Source organism: Ostrea edulis, chromosome 3 (genome assembly GCF_947568905.1).
Source record: "Ostrea edulis chromosome 3, xbOstEdul1.1, whole genome shotgun sequence".
In the NCBI taxonomy this organism is placed as follows: Eukaryota; Metazoa; Mollusca; class Bivalvia; order Ostreida; family Ostreidae; genus Ostrea; species Ostrea edulis.
Window position 1 is genome coordinate 89573306 of NC_079166.1, and position 22366 is coordinate 89595671.

At 34.2% G+C, this 22366-nt stretch overlaps 1 protein-coding gene across 1 annotated transcript; it reads left to right on the plus strand.

Annotated features, from left to right (window-relative positions):
- The first annotated feature begins 225 nt into the window (after positions 1-225).
- LOC130052989 (uncharacterized) lies at positions 226-19868 on the plus strand. The gene is made up of 10 exons (XM_056159354.1): positions 226-306; positions 6109-6168; positions 6247-6297; positions 6547-6621; positions 9019-9060; positions 10624-10658; positions 11013-11276; positions 13426-13635; positions 15747-15867; positions 18863-19868. Exons 7-10 carry the CDS (start codon positions 11100-11102, stop codon positions 19426-19428), a joined length of 1074 nt encoding a protein of 357 aa, XP_056015329.1. The 5' UTR covers positions 226-306; positions 6109-6168; positions 6247-6297; positions 6547-6621; positions 9019-9060; positions 10624-10658; positions 11013-11099; the 3' UTR covers positions 19429-19868.
- The last annotated feature ends 2498 nt before the right edge of the window (positions 19869-22366 follow it).

The following is a 22366-nucleotide window of genomic DNA, read 5'->3' on the forward strand; positions in this document are numbered from 1 at the left end:
CATGTTCATCTTCATGTTCGATTCATGTTCAGAAACATCTATATTGCTCAGTTTTCTACAATTTTGAGTGTTGTCGGCATCGTATGTTTTGAGACATTTTTACAATTAGGAACATCTCTGTGGTATGTAAAATCGAATTCGGTGCAAATTCAAACACGTCTTTATTGGTAGCTATTTGTATTAACATTTGTGGTAACACTTTTACATTCTTTTGTAGGACGGCAACATTCACTGTGCTGACAGTTGTAATTGTACTTGCATTTCTACTTGTTGTATTCTGCATATGGTTAAGAAAACGAAAAATCAGTAAGTAACAAACTATATGAAAATATGAATATATAACGAACAGTGATGAATTTCATAACTCCTATAAGGATTACAACATAGAGAATTGGGCGAACACATACCCATGTATGGAACGCCGCTACTGCCTTATAGAGTAAATCAGCCGTATGTGTTTACGTTATGTGGTTACATCATTACGTTATGTTGATACTACTTTACTTTATGTGGTTACATCATTATGTTATTTGGAAACATCATTATGCAAGGTGAAGATAACGAACAGTGATCAATCTCATAACTCCTACAAGCAATACAAAATAGATAGCTGGACAAACACGGACCCCTGGACACACCAGAGGTGGGATAAGGTGCCTAGGAGGAGTAAGCATCCCCTGTTGACCGGTAACACCCGCCGTGAGCCCTATATCCTGATCAGGTAAAAGGAGTTATCCGCAGTCAAAATCAGTGTGCCAAGAACGGCTTAACAATCGGTATGAAACATGTCAGACAGCATTTGACCTAATGATGGGTTGTATTGACGAACTAGATCGTTATAACGACCATAGAATTTGCGAAATGCTGACTTCAATGGAGACTGTTGAAATCCCTGTACCATCAACTTGTTTGTCAGTAGCTTACCTCGATTTAAAAACTGACTATACCCAGAACAAGCTCTTACATATCGAATCAGTTGAGACATATAAATACCATATGCAGGTGATAATGGAATATTGCTACACAAATATGGGAAGTTGATGATGGAGAAGCTGAAATCATCCTGTTTGTCATACAGTTGAGTTGTCAGTTTGCCGTTAATGTCTACTTTCAATAAAATATGTAAGTATGAAGCAGAAGTGGACGACTTTGTGGTGTCCTTTATTTCGAACTCACAGGGATATATCAAATCGACATAATTATGGATGTAAGCTATCATTGTTGATAGACAAAACGTCATCGATATATCTAAAAGTCGAATTGAAGGTCACAGCGAGAGATTTTTTCTTCTCACGTATACGTTTTTGAATAAATTCTGCTTCATATGAATATAAAAACAGGTCAGCTAACAATGATAAACTTTCAAGTGATCGAGAATGATACAGATGCAAAATAGCGTGTTCAAATTCAAACAATGTGTTTCTAGAATTATTTCTAAAATAAAATTGGCTTAGGTGTGGTTGTTGATTTCTGCCATTTTGCAATTTGTCGGCTTTTCGTCATTTAGAGGTGACGACAAAACGATAATCAGCTACTTTTCGTCTAGAAAAAAAAAAACCCCGAAAAGACTACGAAATACATGTAAAGGTTTCTCCTTTATTTTGCTGTCTGATTTTATAGAAATTCAATATGAAATGTGTTGATTGTTGCGGATAATTATTAATTACATTTACAAAGAAGTAAACATCTAAAATTAAATTATGGTGCTCAGATACTTTTATTCTACTAAAGAAATATTTTTACATGCAAAGTTCGATTGATTTGCTGCCCCCTCCTCATTTTTTTTTATTTTTAAAGTAGTAGTGAAAGGCAGTTGATGTTTGAAGTGCTGAATTGCTTGATTAATTACATATATTTTTTAATGCTTCTTTCGAGAATATCTCACTGAATATGGAGACCTCACCATCGCCGGTTAAGAGCTGCAAAATTTAGCCCTATGGTCGGCGCTTATGGCCATTGAGCAGGGAGGGATCTTTATCGTGCCACACCTGCTGTGACACGGGACCTCGGTTGTTGCCGTCTCATCCGAAGGACCGCCCCCATTATGACAAGCAAGGAAGAACACGTGTATTGAACTAAACTTTGACCCCCTTCTACATTTTATAAGATATCGAGATGTGGACAGAAGTATTTTCTAGCTTGTCAAGAATATTAATGCAAGTGCGAAGTTGACTCCGACTGACCCCTCCCCTACTTTATTAATACGAGGCTACGTGCCTATATATCTCAATATCAAGAATGAATTGTTAAATTGTTTCCTGCAATTTGAAAGAATTTTAATACTTTATAATTGAATATTTTTTATGTCCAAACCGAACCTAAATTCTTTAGTTTTTTATTTTCTTATTATGAATTCAAATATGAACACCAAAGTCACTTTTGTAAGTTTCCTCTATATTGTAAATATTGTTGAAATTCATGAATGCCTCTAAGCTGAGATTTAATTATCAATTTTCTTTCCTTCTGTCAAGTGATATTGCACATAAAAATAGCTCTCTTTCTCTCTCTCTCTCTCTCTCTCTCTCTCTCTCTCTCTCTCTCTCTCTCTCCAGAAGAGGGGGAATAGCAGTGTCCATGCTTCAGGTGCCTGTGGGTTCAGTGTGTCGCAGTCTGTATAGTGGAATCAAAACGTATTGTAACTGTCGAGATAAAAATGGAGTTTATTATTTTGTTTCGTCGATTTATCAGAATAAAGAGCAACTCACATTTTGTAAGTACACATACATGTAAATACCTGTCGGCATTTAATGCATTTTCTAGTCAACCATGTTATGTGCATTACTTATGTGTATGTACTGTATTTTGCAAGAATTGAATGTGTTGTATATATACCATGCTCTTTGTGTAGTTCATTCAATCAGTATGCAATTGGCAAATGATTTCTCCGCGTATATTTCATTTTATTTACATGATACAGTCCCTAATTGTCATTTTGTCGTTTTTTCGCCTCGAAATAACGAAAAGACGACCAATCTTAAAATGGCACAAATCATCCCAATTTCACAGAATTTACAATGTAATAATTCTGAAAACACACGGTCTGAATTTGAACGCGCCATTTTGCATCTGTATGAAAGGTGAAGATAACGAACAGTGATCAATCTCATAATTCAATCTCGACCACTTGAAATTTTATCATAACATAATGATGTTTGCAAATAACATAATGATGTAACCACATAACATAAAGATGTTACCACATAGCATAAAGAGGGATGAACATAACGTAATGATGTTACCACATAACGTAATGATGTTATCACATAATGTAGTGATATACAGATACCTGTTTCTATATTCATATTAAGCAGAATTTATTCAAAAACATGTAATTGAGAAGAAAAAATATCCACAAAACACAAAGAAGTATCGACATAACGTAATGATGTAACCACATAACATAATGATGTAACCACATAACGTATTGATGTAACCAGATAAAGTAATGATGTAACCACATAACGTAATGATGTTACCACATAACGTAATGATGTAACCACATAACATAAAGAGGTATCGACATAACGTAAGGCTGATTTACACTATAAGGCAGAAAAGGCGTCCCATACCCCTGGGTATACCAGAAGTGAGATCAGGTGCCTAGGAGGAATAACATCCCCTGTTGACCTGTCACATCCGCCCTAAGCCCTATATCTTGGTCAGGTAAACAAACATTTAACCCAATGACAGGTTGTATTGACAAACTAAATCGTTATAACGACCATAGAAATTGTGAAATGCTGACTTTAAACGAGACTCTTGACACACATGTAACTTCAACTTGCTTATCAGTAGGCCGCTTCGATTTACAAACTGATCATACGCAGAACAAGGTCTTGCATATGGAATCGATTGAGAGGTATGTAACACCATAAGCAGCTGATAATGGAATATTGCTACATCAATAATGAAAGCTGAAATGATTCCTTTTGTCATAAAGTTGAGTTTTTTTTTAGTTTGCTTTTAGCATCTGTGAAAGGTGAAGATAACGAACAGTGATCCAATATATCTAATTATTTTATCTCTTCTGGTTTACTAAACACAGAAGGATATATGTGTCTTAGACGGGCTTTTAATATTCGTCTTACACATTAAACCATTCTAACAATGCACCAAGTTCTTGGTTTTCATTTTCATATGTAGTCCATTGTCTGGCATACATTTCGACAGAATTCATAATAGAGACGAAGTTCTGTCGCGAATTAAATATCTTTAATACAATATCTAAGTACAAAGCAGATGTGGGGACTCTGTTGTGTATTCCGTTTCTGGTTGGCTGGGATATATCGAATCGCAATATGAATGACAGTTATTATTGTTAAAACGTTCGTCGATATATCTAAATGTAGAGTTTCCATTTACTAGTAACCCTGTCCAAAAGTGAATGTTTGATATATACACATTCACAATGAACATTCAAAAAGCACTTGTTGAAAGCTCACGGCAGGTGTGACCGGTCGGCAGTAGATGCTTACTCCTCCTAGGCACATGATCCCACCTCTGGTATATTCAGGGGTCCGTATTTCCCCAACTCTCTATTTAGTATTGCTTATAGGAATTATGAGATTGATCACTGTTCGTTATTATCACCTTTCATTTTCCCCTTACCACTGTTCGTTTTCTTGCTTTCAAACATCACCAGCGTTCAAGAAGAAAGATACACGACCATTCCTCACGACAAATCAAAGACTAGACTTTTTGACATCATAGACAGTTGCTTCTTCAACAAAAATGGAAAAAGGAAATATTCATATCTAGTGTTCGGTCATCCGAAAACTTACTTTGTTAAACACCACTCTGATTCCACGCATAAGTACTCTGAAGTTGAAATAAAAAATATGCTCGAGTTCCTCATTGATAATATCTTCGTGGTCTTTGGTCATCAGGTATTCCAACAGTCTGTTGGAATACCCATGGGCACGAATTGTGCTCCTTTGTTAGCTGACCTGTTTCTATATTCATATGAAGCAGAATGTATTCAAAAACTTATACGCGAGAAGAAGAAATATCTCGCTGTGGCCTTCAATTCGACATTTAGAAATATCAACGACGTTTTGTCTATTAACAATGATAACTTTCATTAATATGTCGATTTGATGTATCCCTTTGAGCTCGAAATAAAAGACACCACAGAGTCGTCCACTTCTGCTTCATATGTACATATTTTATTGAAAGTAGATATGAACTGCAAACTGACAACTCAACTGTATGACAAACGGGATGATTTCAGCCTCTCCATCGTCAACTTCCCATATTCATGTAGCAATATTCCATTATCACCTGCATATGATATTTTTATCTCTCAACTGATTCGATACACAAGATCTTGTTCTACGTATAGTCAGTTTTTAAATCGAGGTAAGCTACTGACAAACAAGTTGATGGAACAGGGGTTTCAACAGTCTCCATTGAAGTCAGCAATTCGCAAATTCTATGGTCGTTATAACGATCTAGTTCGTCAATACAACCTATCATTGGGTCAAATGCTGTCTGACATGTTTCATACCGATTGTTAGGCCATTCTCAGCACACTGATTTTGATTGCGGATGACTCCGTTTACCTGATTAGGGTGTAGGGCTTACGGCGGGTGTGACCGGTCGAAAGGGGATGCTTACTCCTCCTAGACACCTGATCCCACCTCTGGTGTGTCCAGGGGTCCGTGTTTGCATAACTATCTGTTTTGTATTGCTTATAGGAGTTATGAGATTGATCACTGTTCGGTATCTTCACCTTTCATAAATTTAACTCGAGTGAACACTTACATATTGAAAAAAAAACTTATGTCTTAAGGTTTCATATAGAGATATTCTATGAAAATAAATTTGTTCAAATTTGTTCTTTTATGTAACATCCAGAAAAGATATTGTTATGTGTACTTTACGATAGCAAACTTCAATAAGATTTTAATCGATACAATTGTTCAGAAAAACTGTCAGTTTCCAGTATTCCTTCGTCTTTATGTGTTAAATATGAAAAAGTAGGACATAGAATTTAATTTTTGAATTGGAGTGATATGTTTTTAACAAAAGAAAATATTTCAATGGTTAGAGAAAGAAATAAGATTATCATGGTCTTTGAAAATGAAGTGTTACAATTTCTAATTGTAGGATATCCATGCAGAAAGACAGAATTACAAACACACGAATCCTATGAAGATAACCTCACAGGTAATTGATAAAATGAAATAATTTTGTTGCTGTTGTTTATGTCATTTTAAATTGTGATTTCATTCAATATTTATTTAGATCATTTATTTGAACTGAACGATACCGAGCCGCCCAGTGCACCAAACCCAGGTACAAATGTCTTATGCATCATATTTTAATTGTTTATCTAAATAGTCATTTTAATGTGATGATATTGAGTAAATTTCATTGAAGGCATTACTCCAGTTGTAATGTTAATTTTGTTTTATGTAATGTTTATTTTACATCATTTTACAAACATAATTAATATTCTCAATCAACGATGTTGCGTAAGCCTAGCAACATTAGAGAAATGTTATAGCCAATATAGCATTAAAGTTACTAGTATCATCCCAACAGAATATCCAGATCCAGATGATGAGGCAGGGGCAAGATTGATAGATGAGAAAAAAGAGAAAGAAGTTAATACTAAAGGTGATTATTTTACAATTCAAATCACATACAGCTCTAAAACTTCATAGTTATTTCGGATTTCAAAGATTTCGGTTGAGCATCACTGAAGAGACATTATTTGTCGAAATGCACATCTGGTGCATCAAAATTGGTACCGTATAAGTTTTACATACAATCAAACAATTAAAGAATATACAAAATTACTAAAGAGCGAATATGCTTTGTTACATGCATCATTTTAATATCCAAATCCCTTTTTCTTTATACAAACTAAATTGAAAACATAATACGATATACACTGATTTTGACTACAGATTACCCCCTTTATCTGATGAAAATATATTTCCCACGGTGTGTGACCAAGTAACATGGGATGCTTACTCTTTCATGCACCTGATCCCACCTCTGGTATATCCAGGGGTCCGTGTGTGTTCTATTCTCAATTTTGCATTCTTTATGGTATTTATGAAATTGATCAGTTTTCATAATGTTCAATTTTCATTAATGAAATCGTATTTCGAAATTGAAATCTGTATACAATGCATTCTGATTGCTTGTCGTAAATATAGAATGCAAAAATTGTCCAACTGCCATGGGGTATCTCAGAAGCTGTGGTCCAATATCATACTGGAAACATAAGCACTATTTTCGATCGTCAACTTCATACAAGCCTGTACAATTCAAATTTGATATATATATAGTGAATCCGAAATGAATGGAGAATTGTGTAATGGACGTACAAAGAAACTATGTAACCACCCTAAAAAACAAGTCTATAAATCAATACTTCATTGAAAGATGTGCTGGAGGTCCAAAATCAAAAGACTTTTGGCCAACTGTAAAACCATTTTTAACAAACAAAGGATGCACCACACAGAAAGACTTAATTCTCTCGGAAAATAACACGCTTGTAAACAGCCAGAAAGAAGTATGTGAAATTTTTAATGACTTTTTCATAAATGTTGCTAAAAATATTGAGGATGCAGAACAAGTAGATGAAAATCACCGAAGTATACAGGCAATAAAAGCAAATAAAACAGAATTACCACTACAGCATCCATTTTCCTTTAAAGCTGTCATTGAAGACTTTGTAACAAAAAATATAAAGAAAATAAATATTAAAAAAGCCACTGATATTGATGGAATTTCTCCAAAACTCTTACACATCGCTTTACCAGTTATCAGCAAACATCTAAGTCAACTAATTAACATATCCCTATCAACATCAACTTTCCCTAACCAGCTTAAGATACCACAAGTGACACCATTACACAAGAAGAATAGTTCATAAGAGAAAGGCAACTATAGACCTGTATAGTGTTCTTCCTGCAATCTCAAAAGTTTTTGAAAGAGCAATTGAAAACCAGTTAACAATGTTTTTAAAAAATGTTTTCAATCCTTTTTTGGCAGCTTCTCGGTCAAGTTTTGGATGTCAGTCAACTTTATTAAGAGTAATTGAAGATTGGAAACAGGCATTGGATAAAAACGAGTACACAGCAGCAATTTTAATGGACCTTTCTAAAGCCTTTGACTGCCTTCCTCATGAACTACTTCTTCTTAAACTAAAAGCATATGGTCTCTCAAAAGCAGCACAAGAGATGTTAAGTAGCTATCTCTCATGTAGAAAACAGTGTGTTAAAGTAGGGGAGCACACAAGCATCATGTTAAATATAATCAAAGGTGTGCCACAAGGGTCTATCCTCGGCCCCTTACTCTTTAACATCTTTATCAATGACCTCTTTCACTTTGTAAATAAATGTAATCTCTACAACTATGCAGATGACAATAATTTATCAAAATCAGACAAATCTTTAAATCTTGTAATAGTAGCACTTCAAAATGACAGTAGATCTCTGATTAAATGGTTTAAATCAAACAAATGCAGGCAAATCCATAAAAATTCCAAGCTATCTCTGTTGGAAACAAAACACACAATGAAAACATAGTTTTTGATTTAGATGGGATAAAAATTTCATGTGATGAAGAAATAAAATTGTTGGGCATTACAATTGATTTTAAACTTTCTTTCAACACACATATTACCATTATTTTTAAAAAGGCAGCAAGGCAATTAAATGTTCTTAAACGAATAGGCAAACATCTTAGCAAATTAGGTAAATTAACCATATATCATTCATTTATTATGTCAAATTTTAGTTATTACCCATTGACATGGCACTTCTGCACTGAACAAAACACCCGCAAAATTAAAAAGATTCAGGAAAGAGCTCTGAGGTTTATCTATGGTGACTATAAAAGTACTTACGAAAACCCATTAAAACAATCTAAATTGCCTTCACTGAAAACCAGAAGAATGCGAACAATAGCTTTAGAAACTTTTAAAATTATCAACAAAATGTCCCCATTTTTTTTTTACAAGATCTAGTTGTTATTAAAAAACCATTCATACAATTTTAGATATACAAACACAACGGAAGTACCAAGACCTAGAACAACCAGGTACGGGATTAAATCTTTTAGATATGAGGCAACAAAGCTTTGGAACTCTTTGCCAAACGAAGCAAGAAATATTACATCATATAATCTATTCTCAAATTATATTCAAAATTGGTGTGGGGAATTAAATTATAAATGCAGCTTATGCAGATTCCAGCCTCTCCTGCCTAAATCTTAAAGTTTTGATCTAACTTCTAACTATGCTTCTAAGCTGACATGTACAAATTTAACTGTATTATTTTTACTCTGCTCTGTCTCTTAGGTATGCATATTTATTTAGTCTATGTATATATCCATATCTTTATGTTTGTGTTGCAAACTTTTTTCAGTGCTGTGCATCTTAATATAGCTAGTCCCTTTGTATATATATGCATGACTTGTGATGTCTGTATACATTTATGCGTCCTGTTTTATTTCAAATTTCTGTTTTTATGTCTATGCATGCAATTATATATCATTAATGCTTTGTGTTTTTTACGCTATATAGTCGGTTAAAGAGCTCTTAGCTCATGTTTATTGTTACCTGTATATAGTTCCGACTTTAAATAAAAATTACTTACTTACATATGTAACTTCAGATCACAACAACACACACATTGATCGATTTTTAAAATAAATTCTTCCCGAAACCAACCTAACTCACTATTGACATACAGCTTAAGAGATAATTTCAAAATTGACGTAAGAGGGGCTGAAATTCTATTGACATAACATTTTAGCAACAATCATAATTGATACCATTTGTTGATATATATATTTCACTTTCCCAAACACAATTATTATTCCCTTCAACTTTTGTGATTTATCTTTAATTTTGATTGTGTACAATCCTACGACATACTACATTAGAAAATTACAAAGCATTTCTTGCCTGAATTAAGGATATGAAAGGTGAAGATAACGAACAGTGATCAATCTCATAACTCCTAAAAGCGACGCAAAATAGAGAGTTGGGCAAACACGGACCCCTGGATATACCAGAGGTGGGATCATATCTATAAAATTAAATACAACAATCTCCTTTCAATGATAAAGTCATTGGGATGATATAAGAAAATTTCGGTGGCTTCTATGACAGGTCCATTTGCAGTGTTGACCGGTCACACTCGCCGTAAGCTCCGAATCTTATGAAACAATGTTACTGGTTTTATTCAAGTTATTATATTCACGCCTTGTTTAATTATTTACCATTGAACAAGTAGATTTTAAAGCATATACTTGATAACATAGGCACATTTAAGGTGGGAATATCAACCGAAAATCGATGTTTCAGGTTGTATTTTTATAGTCATTTTAGTGTAATACAGACTTTAAAGAGAACAAATTACTGACATGCTTTGTAAGATTGTCTTTGAGAAGAAGACTATACCTTCGCAGAGCCATATGCAAGGTGAAGATAACGAACAGTGATCAATCTCATAACTCCTACAAGCAATACAAAATAGATAGTTGGGCAAACACGGACCCCTGGACATATGCATCAAATAGTCTTCTATCATACGAATAACCAAGATAAAAGTAAATTGCTTTTTAAAAGTTTATTGTAACTCATGCTTTTTTTTAAAGGTGCATTTCCTTCAGGAAGTACACACAGCGAGGATGTGAGTATTGTTTCCTGAAAGTACGAGGTAGTAATAAAACAAAAACAATATTGATTGCCTAATGTACGATATAAAAATGATGTATACACTTACTCATCGGCATTTACATGTGTAATTGTTCTTCAGAAATTACATTTTATCTCTCTAAGAAACCCATTGCGTATGATCAAATGTTTTGATTGTGTTTTTAAAATAATGACCGTTTCACTGTTCGCATTTTATATTCAAACGGTACTACAAAATGTTTTTATTTATTCAGTAACTTATTGTAAATACGAAATGCTGCTCTAATGTACAATGGATATAATGATGTTGTCAATTTCATTAAATTTGTATTCACATACATTTTGACAGACACATGACAATGGCGAGGACTTTATTATAGCAGCAATTAATTTGGGGACAAGTCACACAAAGTACGGTTTCTGTGATAGAAGATCAATGAATCCAGAAGTATTTGTACAACCATCTGTTATTCTGTTAAACTCAGATAAAGACTTTATGTCGTTTGGTGATGAAGCAAACGATAAGTATCTTAATTCGGAAAGTCATGACATCATCGATGGCCATCATTACTTCAGGAATTTTTCTATACTGGAGACAATTCCCAATTTGAGGGTATGTAAAATCCTTAGTTCTAGTAAAATTCACCCCTTCCAAGAAAGTTTGGCATTCATATTTTGATGTATTTTCTATCATCGTTAGCACGTACACTTTTTAGCAATCATTTTCATCATCATTTGCAATGTAGTATATCATAAAACCACTAAATTGAATGGTGATTCAAATATCAATAGGGACATGTGATCTATACACGGATGCTGTAACGTTGAAAAGGCCTTGGATACCATACATAATATATTCGGAAATCATATCAAATTTACAAAGCATTTTTGGGAAAATGTACTTAGTCAGAAGTAAATTGCACAGAGCCTGATGGGTTTTAAAATGTTCAATTTTCACTGTTCAGTTTAATTCGATGTAATGAAAGTTTATTAAACGTGGTCTATATTTTTACATTTCTTGTGATTCCATAAAGTAGAATTAAAAAAAAAAGATAATTGTGATTAGCAAGTTTTTTTTTTTACTTCCCTTAAAGCTTCCCGCAAAGCATCTCTTTGCACCAAATAATAAAAGAACGTTCCTCAGAGTATGATAAAAGAACGCATATACTATGCAAATGCTTATCGTTTCATGCTTGTTAGTATAAGTATCTTTTTTCGGAGTAAAAACAAAATAAGAACTCAAACGCTTTCTTGAATTAATTCAACCGTGTTACAAGTCTTTTTCAGTCGTGTTTATCAGTCGTATCAACATAACACAAGACTACATACACAAACGTACTATGACCTCACAGTGAGTATTATAATTGAAAAGTAACGTCAAAAATGATATTGCGTGAAAAACATTTGAAAAATGTAAGAATCTAATAATAAAATTAACAATACTCATCCGACCTCGCGGACATATCCTCAAATATGAATATGCGTACAATTAAATATTTGGTAAGTAATATAGCAAAATTTTAAAAACGTTTTGTTCAGAAAGCAGTCAACCTCTGGCCTAAATGAATACAAACATGAAATATTACAGTAATTAGTTAATCCTTAATACATCAATGTTTACATTTAAATTGTTAAAATCAATTATTACAATGTGTTCTTGGCATAGAAGACATTAATTATTAAAGACATAAATGGTCCTTTTGTTCATTCCGAATGGTACATATGTATTCAATTTTTTTCTTCCATACATTGTCTCTAAAGCGACAATAAATGTCATCTTTATACAGTTGTTCATTTCCTCTTACAGAATAACCGTCTATACTATGGGAATCTGTATAGAAATGAATAGCAAATGGGTAATCATTTTCTCGTCTATTAAATTGACAAATTCAAAACATGCCTTTAGTATAAAGTTACCCCAGTTTCTCCTACATGTACAATTGTGTTGCATTATTTGCAAAACACTCCACGGCGGGTGTGACCGGTCAACAGGGGATACGTACTCCTCCTAGGCACCTGATCCCACCTCTGGTGTGTCCATATATATATATATATATATATATATATATATATATATATATTATACATATTAATATATATCAATATATATTAGGGATGTCAACGGATATTCGAATATTTATTCGATGAGTTGATATTCGATTATGAAATTAAGATTCGAATATTCGGATTCAGTTATACAGGTATAACCGTCTATACAGAAAGCTACCTAACGATTACTGAAGAACATGTTACGCAAGAACGGGAAATAGAAGCCAATGTCCTATGTACATGTTCGTTGCTTGTATCACACTACCATAAATTTTGCGTGTAAAATACAATAAAGTTTGAAAGATTTTTGTTTTTCAAGCAGAATTGACGTTTGTGTTTACAATAATGATCGAAACATGGAAAAGGCGGGTATGTTAAGCCCGGAGTGGGAGGACATGTCGTGTGTTGGCCGTACTTTACAGCTATGCATAAAACTGGCCCCTGAAATACAGAATGTGGCCAAACTTCTTTCAAACTGTCGGAAACTATTAGGTCTTACTGTTTGTTAGACGATCGATTTATCAACTGGAGCTTCAATCAAACTTCCCCTATTATGCTTTATCTGTAATTTTTCATACATTGAAATAAAGTATTGAATATGTATTGTACAGTGTTTCCTCAACGAAGGCTTTCTTTATTTTACATATCCTTTAAAACTATATTCTTTTTATGAGTAATATTGGTTCTATTGGTTTATTCTCTCTACTGCACAGAATTGTAAAGATAAAAGATTTGCCGACCAAAAAGGAAGAAATGTGAAACTATCAAAAGTATTCATCGAGACTTTTACCTATCTAAAGAAGGAAATTTCCGAGAAAGCTGAAAAAAAGTTTCCAAATATGTCAATCACACATTGGATATTATGTGTGCCTCCTACATGGAAAAAAGATGCTGTGGAATTCTTGAAATCTGCAGCTGAACAGGTATGGCATGAAAAATGAAAAACAAACATTCATACTTAAAAATCGAAGACCCAGTTTTCATAGCATTTGATGTATGTCATACGCCACCAGAAAATTAGGTTTATTGAGTTGTTTCTTAAATAAAAAGAATTTACATTTTCATAGAGTTGATATCAATTAATACCGAGTGAAGCATACGTTCACTGAAAATTTTGTGATCCATATGGGCACCGCCATATTGTTTTGTTCATTAGTTGCTTCTAAGGTTATTCGTGTTTTGATCTTGAATGGCAAAAATAGAAGGAAGACGTGCAATTTGTAATTCAAACACTCAGTTTGTTAACAATGAATGGTATAATTGTTGTTGTTATAGTTTTCAGCCAATCATTAAATAGAAAAATAGTAATACGACTAAATAGATGAACGAGTTCATGAGTTTCCTTAAATAAAGTATACGATGTATTTCCGCATATCTGTTTACTACATTGGATTTTTAGGTTAAAATTTGTTTAGTTTTAGCTGTCTTTTGAATATTGCAAACAGGATGTATTGTTGTTTGTAATTGTTTGATTTGAAAGACGAACAAAGTCGAGGCTACATGTGGCGTCACAATGCACGATTAACATCGGCTGAAGTTATTCCAAGCGGTAAAGGAATAGGCAGATCCTGTAATTATCCTCAAATATCCCCCTTTAATATTTAGATGTTACTGGGTGTTTAGCGCAGGGGAATTTCATAAATAATAGATATTTTAAATGAATTATGATTTACCATACTTAACAGAATGATTATCATTTGGGACACGTCAATGACCATTTCTTGTTTCGATCGGTCCAGCGGTCACATCGTATATATATATTAAAATTGTGAAATATCTTAGAGAAACTCATTTCTATTACCTCGCCTGTGTTTTTCGGATGGAATTTGTCTGGCGTATGTTGCTATCGTTATCGTCGTTATTGTCGTTATCGTCGTTATTGTCGAAAAAAGTACCGACAAATAGCTTGATGTTGCATAAGTTTCAACAGTGGCGTTTTCAAATCAACATTTATAAATGCTGAAAATATTTAATTTTGTAACAATAAGAAACATATTGACGCAAACTTTAAAAATCGGCCGCAATTAATTTGTTTCATTTCACCGACCATATAAAATGTTAATTTCATCAGACATTGCCACGTAAAAAAGTGATCCCTTTTGTCGCCTCGTATTACCTTTCAGGGCCATGATTTGAATAAACCGAAAGTACTACTTGATGATGCTGGCATATCAATATGACTAATCACGGAAGTGTTGGCCTTGAGAAGACGATTTCCCCATATACATGTATTATCATATAAGACTTTGTTCCCCTATCGAGTCTCCATCGTATCCTCCGGGGTCATGAATGGAACAAACTTGAATCTCTACTATCTCTGGATGCTTGTATATTAATGTGACTATTAAATCATGACACTTTTGCTCTAAAGAAAAAGTTTAAAGTATTGCTCCTTACATATCTAAATATAAAACTTTGTTCCTCAGTTGTGAACCTACTATACCCCGGATCTATTATATGAACAATTTTAATCTATAGTATATGAGGATGTTTGCAAATCAATATGACCTCTGCTGTTCTGGTGAACATCCAACATATCCCTTTGCGCAACTTCTGTATGTCTGCTGAAAGTGCTATCTTGCGATAGTTTATGTCTCAAGAAAATTAAACAAGTTTTTTTTAAACGTTTACCTAAGAAAAGGTGAACATGCATAATTTTATGAAAATTTCAAGATAATATCCGTGAAAATACAGAAATTATATAAGGAATCATTTGAATCTATCCTTGTTTTAGATGATGCCGAATACTTTAGGTATAATGTAATCCCGGACAAATATCAAAACGACTCTATTTGATTGGATGAAACAATGCTTTAAACCTTGTTTCCATTGTCAAAAACAAACAAAAGACATTTTTGTTATGAATCATTAATACGTTTAAAAATAACATACGTTTCTATTTTTAAAACGCATATCCTCTTAAAACTTAGATATGATATAACTGACCGCCTCGTGGTGGCTGGTAAAATGTCAATTTCAATTGATCAAAGATGTGTCCTTGCATGCTACTGTAAAGATAAGTTTCTATTTTCAGGCCGGAATAACAACTAATTTACAGGTTGTCAATGAACATAAAGCAGTATTAAGGTGGTGGTTTTCCGAGAAAGGAGGACAAGAGAATAAGGACGGGACTTTTCTATTTGTTGATTTAGGAGGTGAGTTGAAAATGGTGCATTAGCTCCTTTACCCCCCCCCCCCCCCCTTTTTGCAGGTTTGTTGAACAAAATTTAGAACAAAGAGTTTCTGAAGTTCGTAAAGGTATTTCACCGTGAAAGAAAAACAAATTAATGTAGCTTATCCGTTTACCTGATCAGGATATGGGGCTCACGGCGGGTGTGACCGGCCAACAGGGGATGCTTACTCCTCCTAGGCACCTGATCCCACCTCTGGTGTGTCCAGGGGTCCGTGTTTGCCCAACTATCTATTTTGTATTGCTTGTAGGAGTTATGAGATTGATCACTGTTCGTTATCTTCACCTTGCATTTTGATTTCAAAATTGTAGATAATTGTTAATAATTACTCTACAACCGAAATTCTAATCAAACATTTACGGAACCCGATACAAAACATTCTATTTTGAGAGACATTTTAGATCACACGTCCATTGGCCGCATCAAACTGATGACGGTAAACATAGGCAGTAACTGGTTTTTTCACTAAAAACTAGAAGTCATAGTCACTGGACTTTCTCTGATGATACCAGAATAATCGAGGTACTGTGTCACGTCAAAGAATCCTCAAGGATATGATCCTGGGGGGGGCTTGTATGTATCTCAATTTGGGACATTTCACCTACAGCTGGTAACGTCACATAAGTGATAAACAAAAAAAGAAACCCACATACACCAAAATTAGATATATCAAAACCCAAGTAAAGATTAGTAAGTAAACTGTTGTTAAGCGTACTATTCACTTAATGTATTTGCATAATATTTCTGTCGAATTGCATATTATCCCAGGTCTATGTTTATATATAATTACGAGTGCAGAGTCCACACACTGATATTAGGAGCATTGTTCATAACCAAGTTGTACTTCTCAACAAGGATCTGGACATTAAGCTTAGTGTCTTAGTAATTTACACATGCATAAGAAAATCAATAAGAACCGTTCCCATAGCGATACATTCTATAAATAGAAGACAAATAGACTGTTTGACAAGCGACATCATCCTGCAGGGGGATATCATGGCCTGCACACAGAAGGAAAATGTATTATTATATTATCGAGTATCATGAAGATTTGTTAAGAAACTAACCTTATAACTGGAAGAGGTGACCTCGTATTTCGATAAAAGAAAAGTTCAGAAAGGTGCATTTAGTGTATTGTGCGAGTCTGTGAAAGTGCTTTATTTTACTAATAGACGATTTCTAGTCAACTCGTACCCTGGCCGACTCGTACCCAGGTCAACTTGTACCAAATAGGTCAACTCGTACCCAAAAGGCAAAAGTCAACTCGTACCCAAGAATCTGCTCATAATGCAATATATCTATGCACATATAAGTGACATGATGCTTAGGTACGAGTTGTCATCAATTGAAGAGGAGGAGTCAACTCGTAACCAGATTCTTGGGTACGAGTTGACTTTTGCCTTTTGGGTACGAGTTGACCTATTGGGTACGAGTTGACCTGGGTACGAATCGGTCAGGTTACGAGTTGAATTGACTCCTAATAGACCTATCAGTAAACCATATCATTATTTGCCATGGGAAAATAAATCTAATGATCAGCCTGAAAATGGCCAACTTTGCCTGTAATAATAGCGGAAAAAGAACGATGTCAAACATTTATGAGGCTTGCCCCCTCCCCCAATAGTATTTAAGTTGGTTTACATAAAGATTTATTTTCAAAATATTTAATCACACAAGAAAAATCTAAAACCAACCCAGATTTCAAAAGAAAGATTACGTTAGATACAAATTCCACATGCATGTACATTGTCCATTGTGAAACGATAATAAATTGGTATAATGTAGGCGCGGATCTAGAAAATATTCAGCGGGGGGGGGGGGGGGGGTGAACCAAAGGTTTACGTTTTCGATATCATGCTATATATTTTGTACTTTTTTATTGTCTGCATGGTGTTTTATAGGTTAGCTTTCAGAACTATTTGAATTTAGATTTTTATCCGAAAATCTATACAGTAATGATATTCTTGGAAAAATATAGATACCATACTCTGATATCTCTCTCTTTCTCTCTCTCTCTCTCTCTCTTTTACAATATAGCTAAAATCGAAAGGTGTGTGTAATTCAACCTCTGTATCCCCTTTAGATCCGCTAATGTAATGGACATGCATTGGTTGCACAAGTATTATTTGCATATTTAATTGTGTTTTTGGTCAGCTAGAATATTGATTAAAATCAATAATGAAGCATTGATGATATACTAAAGATATTTTGATCTTAATATTTAATCGAAGCAAAGTATATCGATTGATCGGACAAACGTATTTTTGTATCGATCGATCGGACAAGCATGAACTGTGTATAGTCGATCTGCTGTTGACTTTGGTATTGTGAATTAAGTTAAAATGTTGTATAAGACTGCTTGCATTATTGAGCAAGCAATAATTAGCTGCTTAATATAAATATCTTTTCTTTTCACACGAACTTTCTCTAAAATTATCCACCCTCCCATTATAATTTTTGCGCGCTTTTAAACAAAGAGAGTCTTTGGAACACCATTTCTTAAAATATTTAGTTCTTGCACGTCCCGCAACCTTTCCAGCCCATAAATTTGGCTTTTTTTTGCTTTGTTTCTTGGTTCTGGAATCACTCTTTGAATTCAATAGACAAGATTTACTACAGTGATATCATGTAATAGGTTCAATGTTTGGCCAGGATGACTTTTTATCTTCTTTCTATAAACAGCTGGATCATTTTAAGGTCCATGTAGCAATGTATGTGAATTAAAAGTGACACTGTCCTTGTGCTAATCGCAACTTTAAATTGATAGCGCAATGCAGCTTACTGGAATATGTTTAGTTATGATTACAGAAGAGGTTCAATGATGTTAGGGAAGAGATCTAAATGTCAAACAGAGTAGGAAAAAATGAACAAAATCATTTAAACGCCTGTATAACATTGCCAGATATTTCTTTGCAATTTTCATAATTTAAAAAAAAATGTTTAAATCGTTTTTATCTAGGCGGAATCACAAAAGTATATGGTGTAACTTCTGGGGGAGAGTGGATAGCTTCTAATGATACACCAGGTATCGGAGGACTCTCTGTTTTGAAGGAATTTCAAAGATATATGGAAAAGGTGTTTACACCAGAAGTATACGAAGATTTTAGAGCGAATTATCGAAAGGATTCTTTCAATTTAAACCTGGATATTATCCGTACTATCTTTAGCCATGAAAGGGATACTACAATATTACAAAGATCGTCACATTTTGAAAAACTAAAGAAAGTATTCAGACATATCAACGTTGATAAAGAGGCGCCAAACCTAGACTTTCAAGACATAGACGACATCCTTTTGAAACCATTAAAACAAAACATAGAAGAAGGCATTAACAAAGCTGTGATAGAATTGCCATCAAATGGAACTGTATTTGTGTTTGGAGGTGCATCTAAATCTGACATATTATATGAATATGTGAAATCTCTGCTGAAAGATACGAGCAGTTTTCATGTAGAGAGATTCGAACACCCAGATATGGCCATCATAGGAGGATCTATAATTGAAGGAATCAATTTAAAGAAATAAAAGAAGGAAACAGCAATGGATATAAAACATATGTGATGACAGCAATGTCAAAGTATTCCATTGTAAATACTTGTCCAGTGGTGCATTGCATGGTCAATGACAGCAGAAACCTTCAACATATTTCGCAATATTTCGTTAAATTAGTTTTATTTACTGTACAGATATTTTATTTGCAAAAGTTAATTCCAATAATCTCATCTGATCATTGGCAAATGTAGCTGCAGAACTGTAGCTCTCTGGAAAATAATATCTCTGTTCCGTCCCAATATTTTGTTCAGTGAGCTACAGTTCTGCAGATATGGCAAGTGTGGAAAAGGCCCGTACCTCAACACCACTTGTTGATAGAAATGTACGAATACCGCATGCGTTTTCTTTCTGGGTGATTTGCTTGCCAAACATCCTTGTTGGAGTATACCCATAATAAACATCTCTTTTTTTTTTATCCTTCTACATTTCTCTTAAGTTGAAGTTGTGTTCCTTAGTAGCAGTTTCTTGAAATGACAATTTTTAGTACAGCTACACCCATTGGAAACCAATCTTCACTTTCTGCTGCAACATATGAACTTCGTCTACATCTTCAATTTCCTACTCGTGTTCACTATGTATCTGACTAAATTCGGACATCCTTCTAGTGATTGTTTCACCATAAACGACATTTTGGTCATTATCACTTCCACCAGACATATGAACATGATGGTCAACATTTTTGGAGACATATAATCCCCCAAAATGTTTGTCAATTTATCGATCCAATTCCTAAAAATGAAAATGAATTGATAGATAAAAATAAGAATGGTAATTAGAAAGGAGCAAGTTAGTCCAATAAATTCAGGCATGCGACATCGTTTTTGAAGGGGAAGTAGCAGCTGGAGAAGTTGAAAGTTGGCTTCTCTAAGTTTTTAACAAGGAAAACCCCACGCAAAAGAGTTTTACTAGATTTTCAAAACCTAAATTATGGGAGATATTGGAGTTTTCATCAACTAATTAAGCAGACTAATGATTTTTTCCAGGTTTCTCCTTGCTACAAGGGTTGAATTCATAACTTTCAAGTTTTTATTTTTCTCATTCATTGCAAGTATGAGAGATAACGGGGAGACGAACGGTTACCCAGTATATCTTTAATCGTCAAAAATGAGAATATGGTATTGATTAATTTCAAACATTAAAACATTACAGTATCAATAAATATATTTATTCTGTTGAAACCCCTGTACCACCAACTTGTTTGTCAGTAGCTTGCCTCGATTTCAAAACTGACCATTTGCAGAACAATATCTTCCATATCGAATCAGTTGAGAGATGTAAACACCACATGCAGGTGATAATGAAATATTGCTACTTATATATGAGAGGTCCTCGCACCCAGTACTTCACAGGTCGCACGGATTTTAATGAATATCTGAATGTATGTTTAGACACAAGCATAGGAGGAAAATATGTTAGGGTTATCTATATAAACTTTTTTAGACAGCGATGCAAGAATACAACATATAAGGCCTCAACTATGCGTATTTTTTTGTGCGCCCCGAATCTAAGATTATGATACGGGATATACCTGTAGCTCTCTGGTCTGTCTCGATATGTTCCCTGAGAGCTGCATATCAACAGCAAATTGTTGAAAAATTAAGAAAACCATGAGAATTGAAAACGTAGGATTTGGAATCCTTTTCCATTTCATTAATCTTTAGAAACTTAGTTCAGAGTTATTTCCTATTAAGAAAACATTATCAGATATGGAAAACTTAGGTCATATCTTGATAAAGTAAACAGAGTAATCCCGCTAGAATTAGTATGTCAAGGGCAGTCAAATAATTGTCAGTCTTGAATCCTTTATTTTTTGTATTCGTGGCATTCTTTGAAATATGATAGTGAAAAAATCCCATTCTTCCGCACATTTATCACATCTCAAAAATTGCAACACCTTCATTAACATATAGATGTTGTGGATTACATTACCTTATAGGAAAATATGTAAAGCATGCGTTGTTATGTTCTATCACATAGCAAATATATCATTCATTAAAATATATCCGGTAATGAAATGGCCCGAAGAAAATTTGCTATGCCGCTTGTTATGATCTGGATTAAAGTTAGTTCAGCCACAATCTTCATCGGCATCTCTAGGCTTGGAACACCTGGTGCAACCCAATACGACACAGTTGTTTAATGATTTAGTAAGATTTCATGCACTGTTGACTTTTAAAACTTCCTAGCAAGAGTTACGGTTTGTCCTACAAGATGGTGCGGGCAGTGTATTATGGGCAACATTGTATTACAATATACAATGGAAAACATTGTATTGGCTTATCAAGATGTTTACTACAGCTCTGTTCAACCGAATCATTGAGATGAGATGCAATTTCACGCTCGATGGACTGCAGACTCTTTTGTGTTACATATATCTTAGAGGAGTTGAAAGCAGCTAATAGACCATTAACATGAGTCTTACCAATTCCTCCATTTATCATACCTATAAGATTTAGCATATATTGGTTCTTCTATTAGTCTTAAAGGAAAGTATTCTGTATAAAAAGCAAGTTTATACCAGCAGCCAATTTCATGTTGACATCCTAAGCGCTCGCACATGTGCTTGTCTTTTGCCCACGTTCAGTCGGTTCATGTACATCATTCACCAGACCACATTCTGAGTAGCAACATCTCACTAACAGGCTATATGGTAGTGCAAACTTATTTTTCCTACACCGTCCTATAAATGGAGAGGATTGCCATATAATGAAAAACTTTAAGACATCAGCAACATCCCTACATAGGAAACAAAAGGAATGATTATGTATACTAACAAGTTATCTTCACAGATGGTTTCTTTATTAGAAAGATGTCCTTCGATTATTAGCTTTCTAGCTGTGCCAAAAATATTCCCCACTATCAGCACTCAAATGTTCAGGGCTGGTACCAGTTGGTAATTAGAAATTACCCT

Excerpts from the sequence above, each read along its gene's own strand:
- LOC130052989 (XM_056159354.1), top strand. The coding sequence starts at position 11,100 with ATGAATCCAGAAGTATTTGTACAACCATCTGTTATTCTGTTAAACTCA. Across the intron at positions 11,277-13,425 it reads AGACAATTCCCAATTTGAGG|AATTGTAAAGATAAAAGATT; the intron begins GTATGTAAAATC and ends TCTACTGCACAG. Across the intron at positions 15,868-18,862 it reads TCTATTTGTTGATTTAGGAG|GCGGAATCACAAAAGTATAT; the intron begins GTGAGTTGAAAA and ends GTTTTTATCTAG.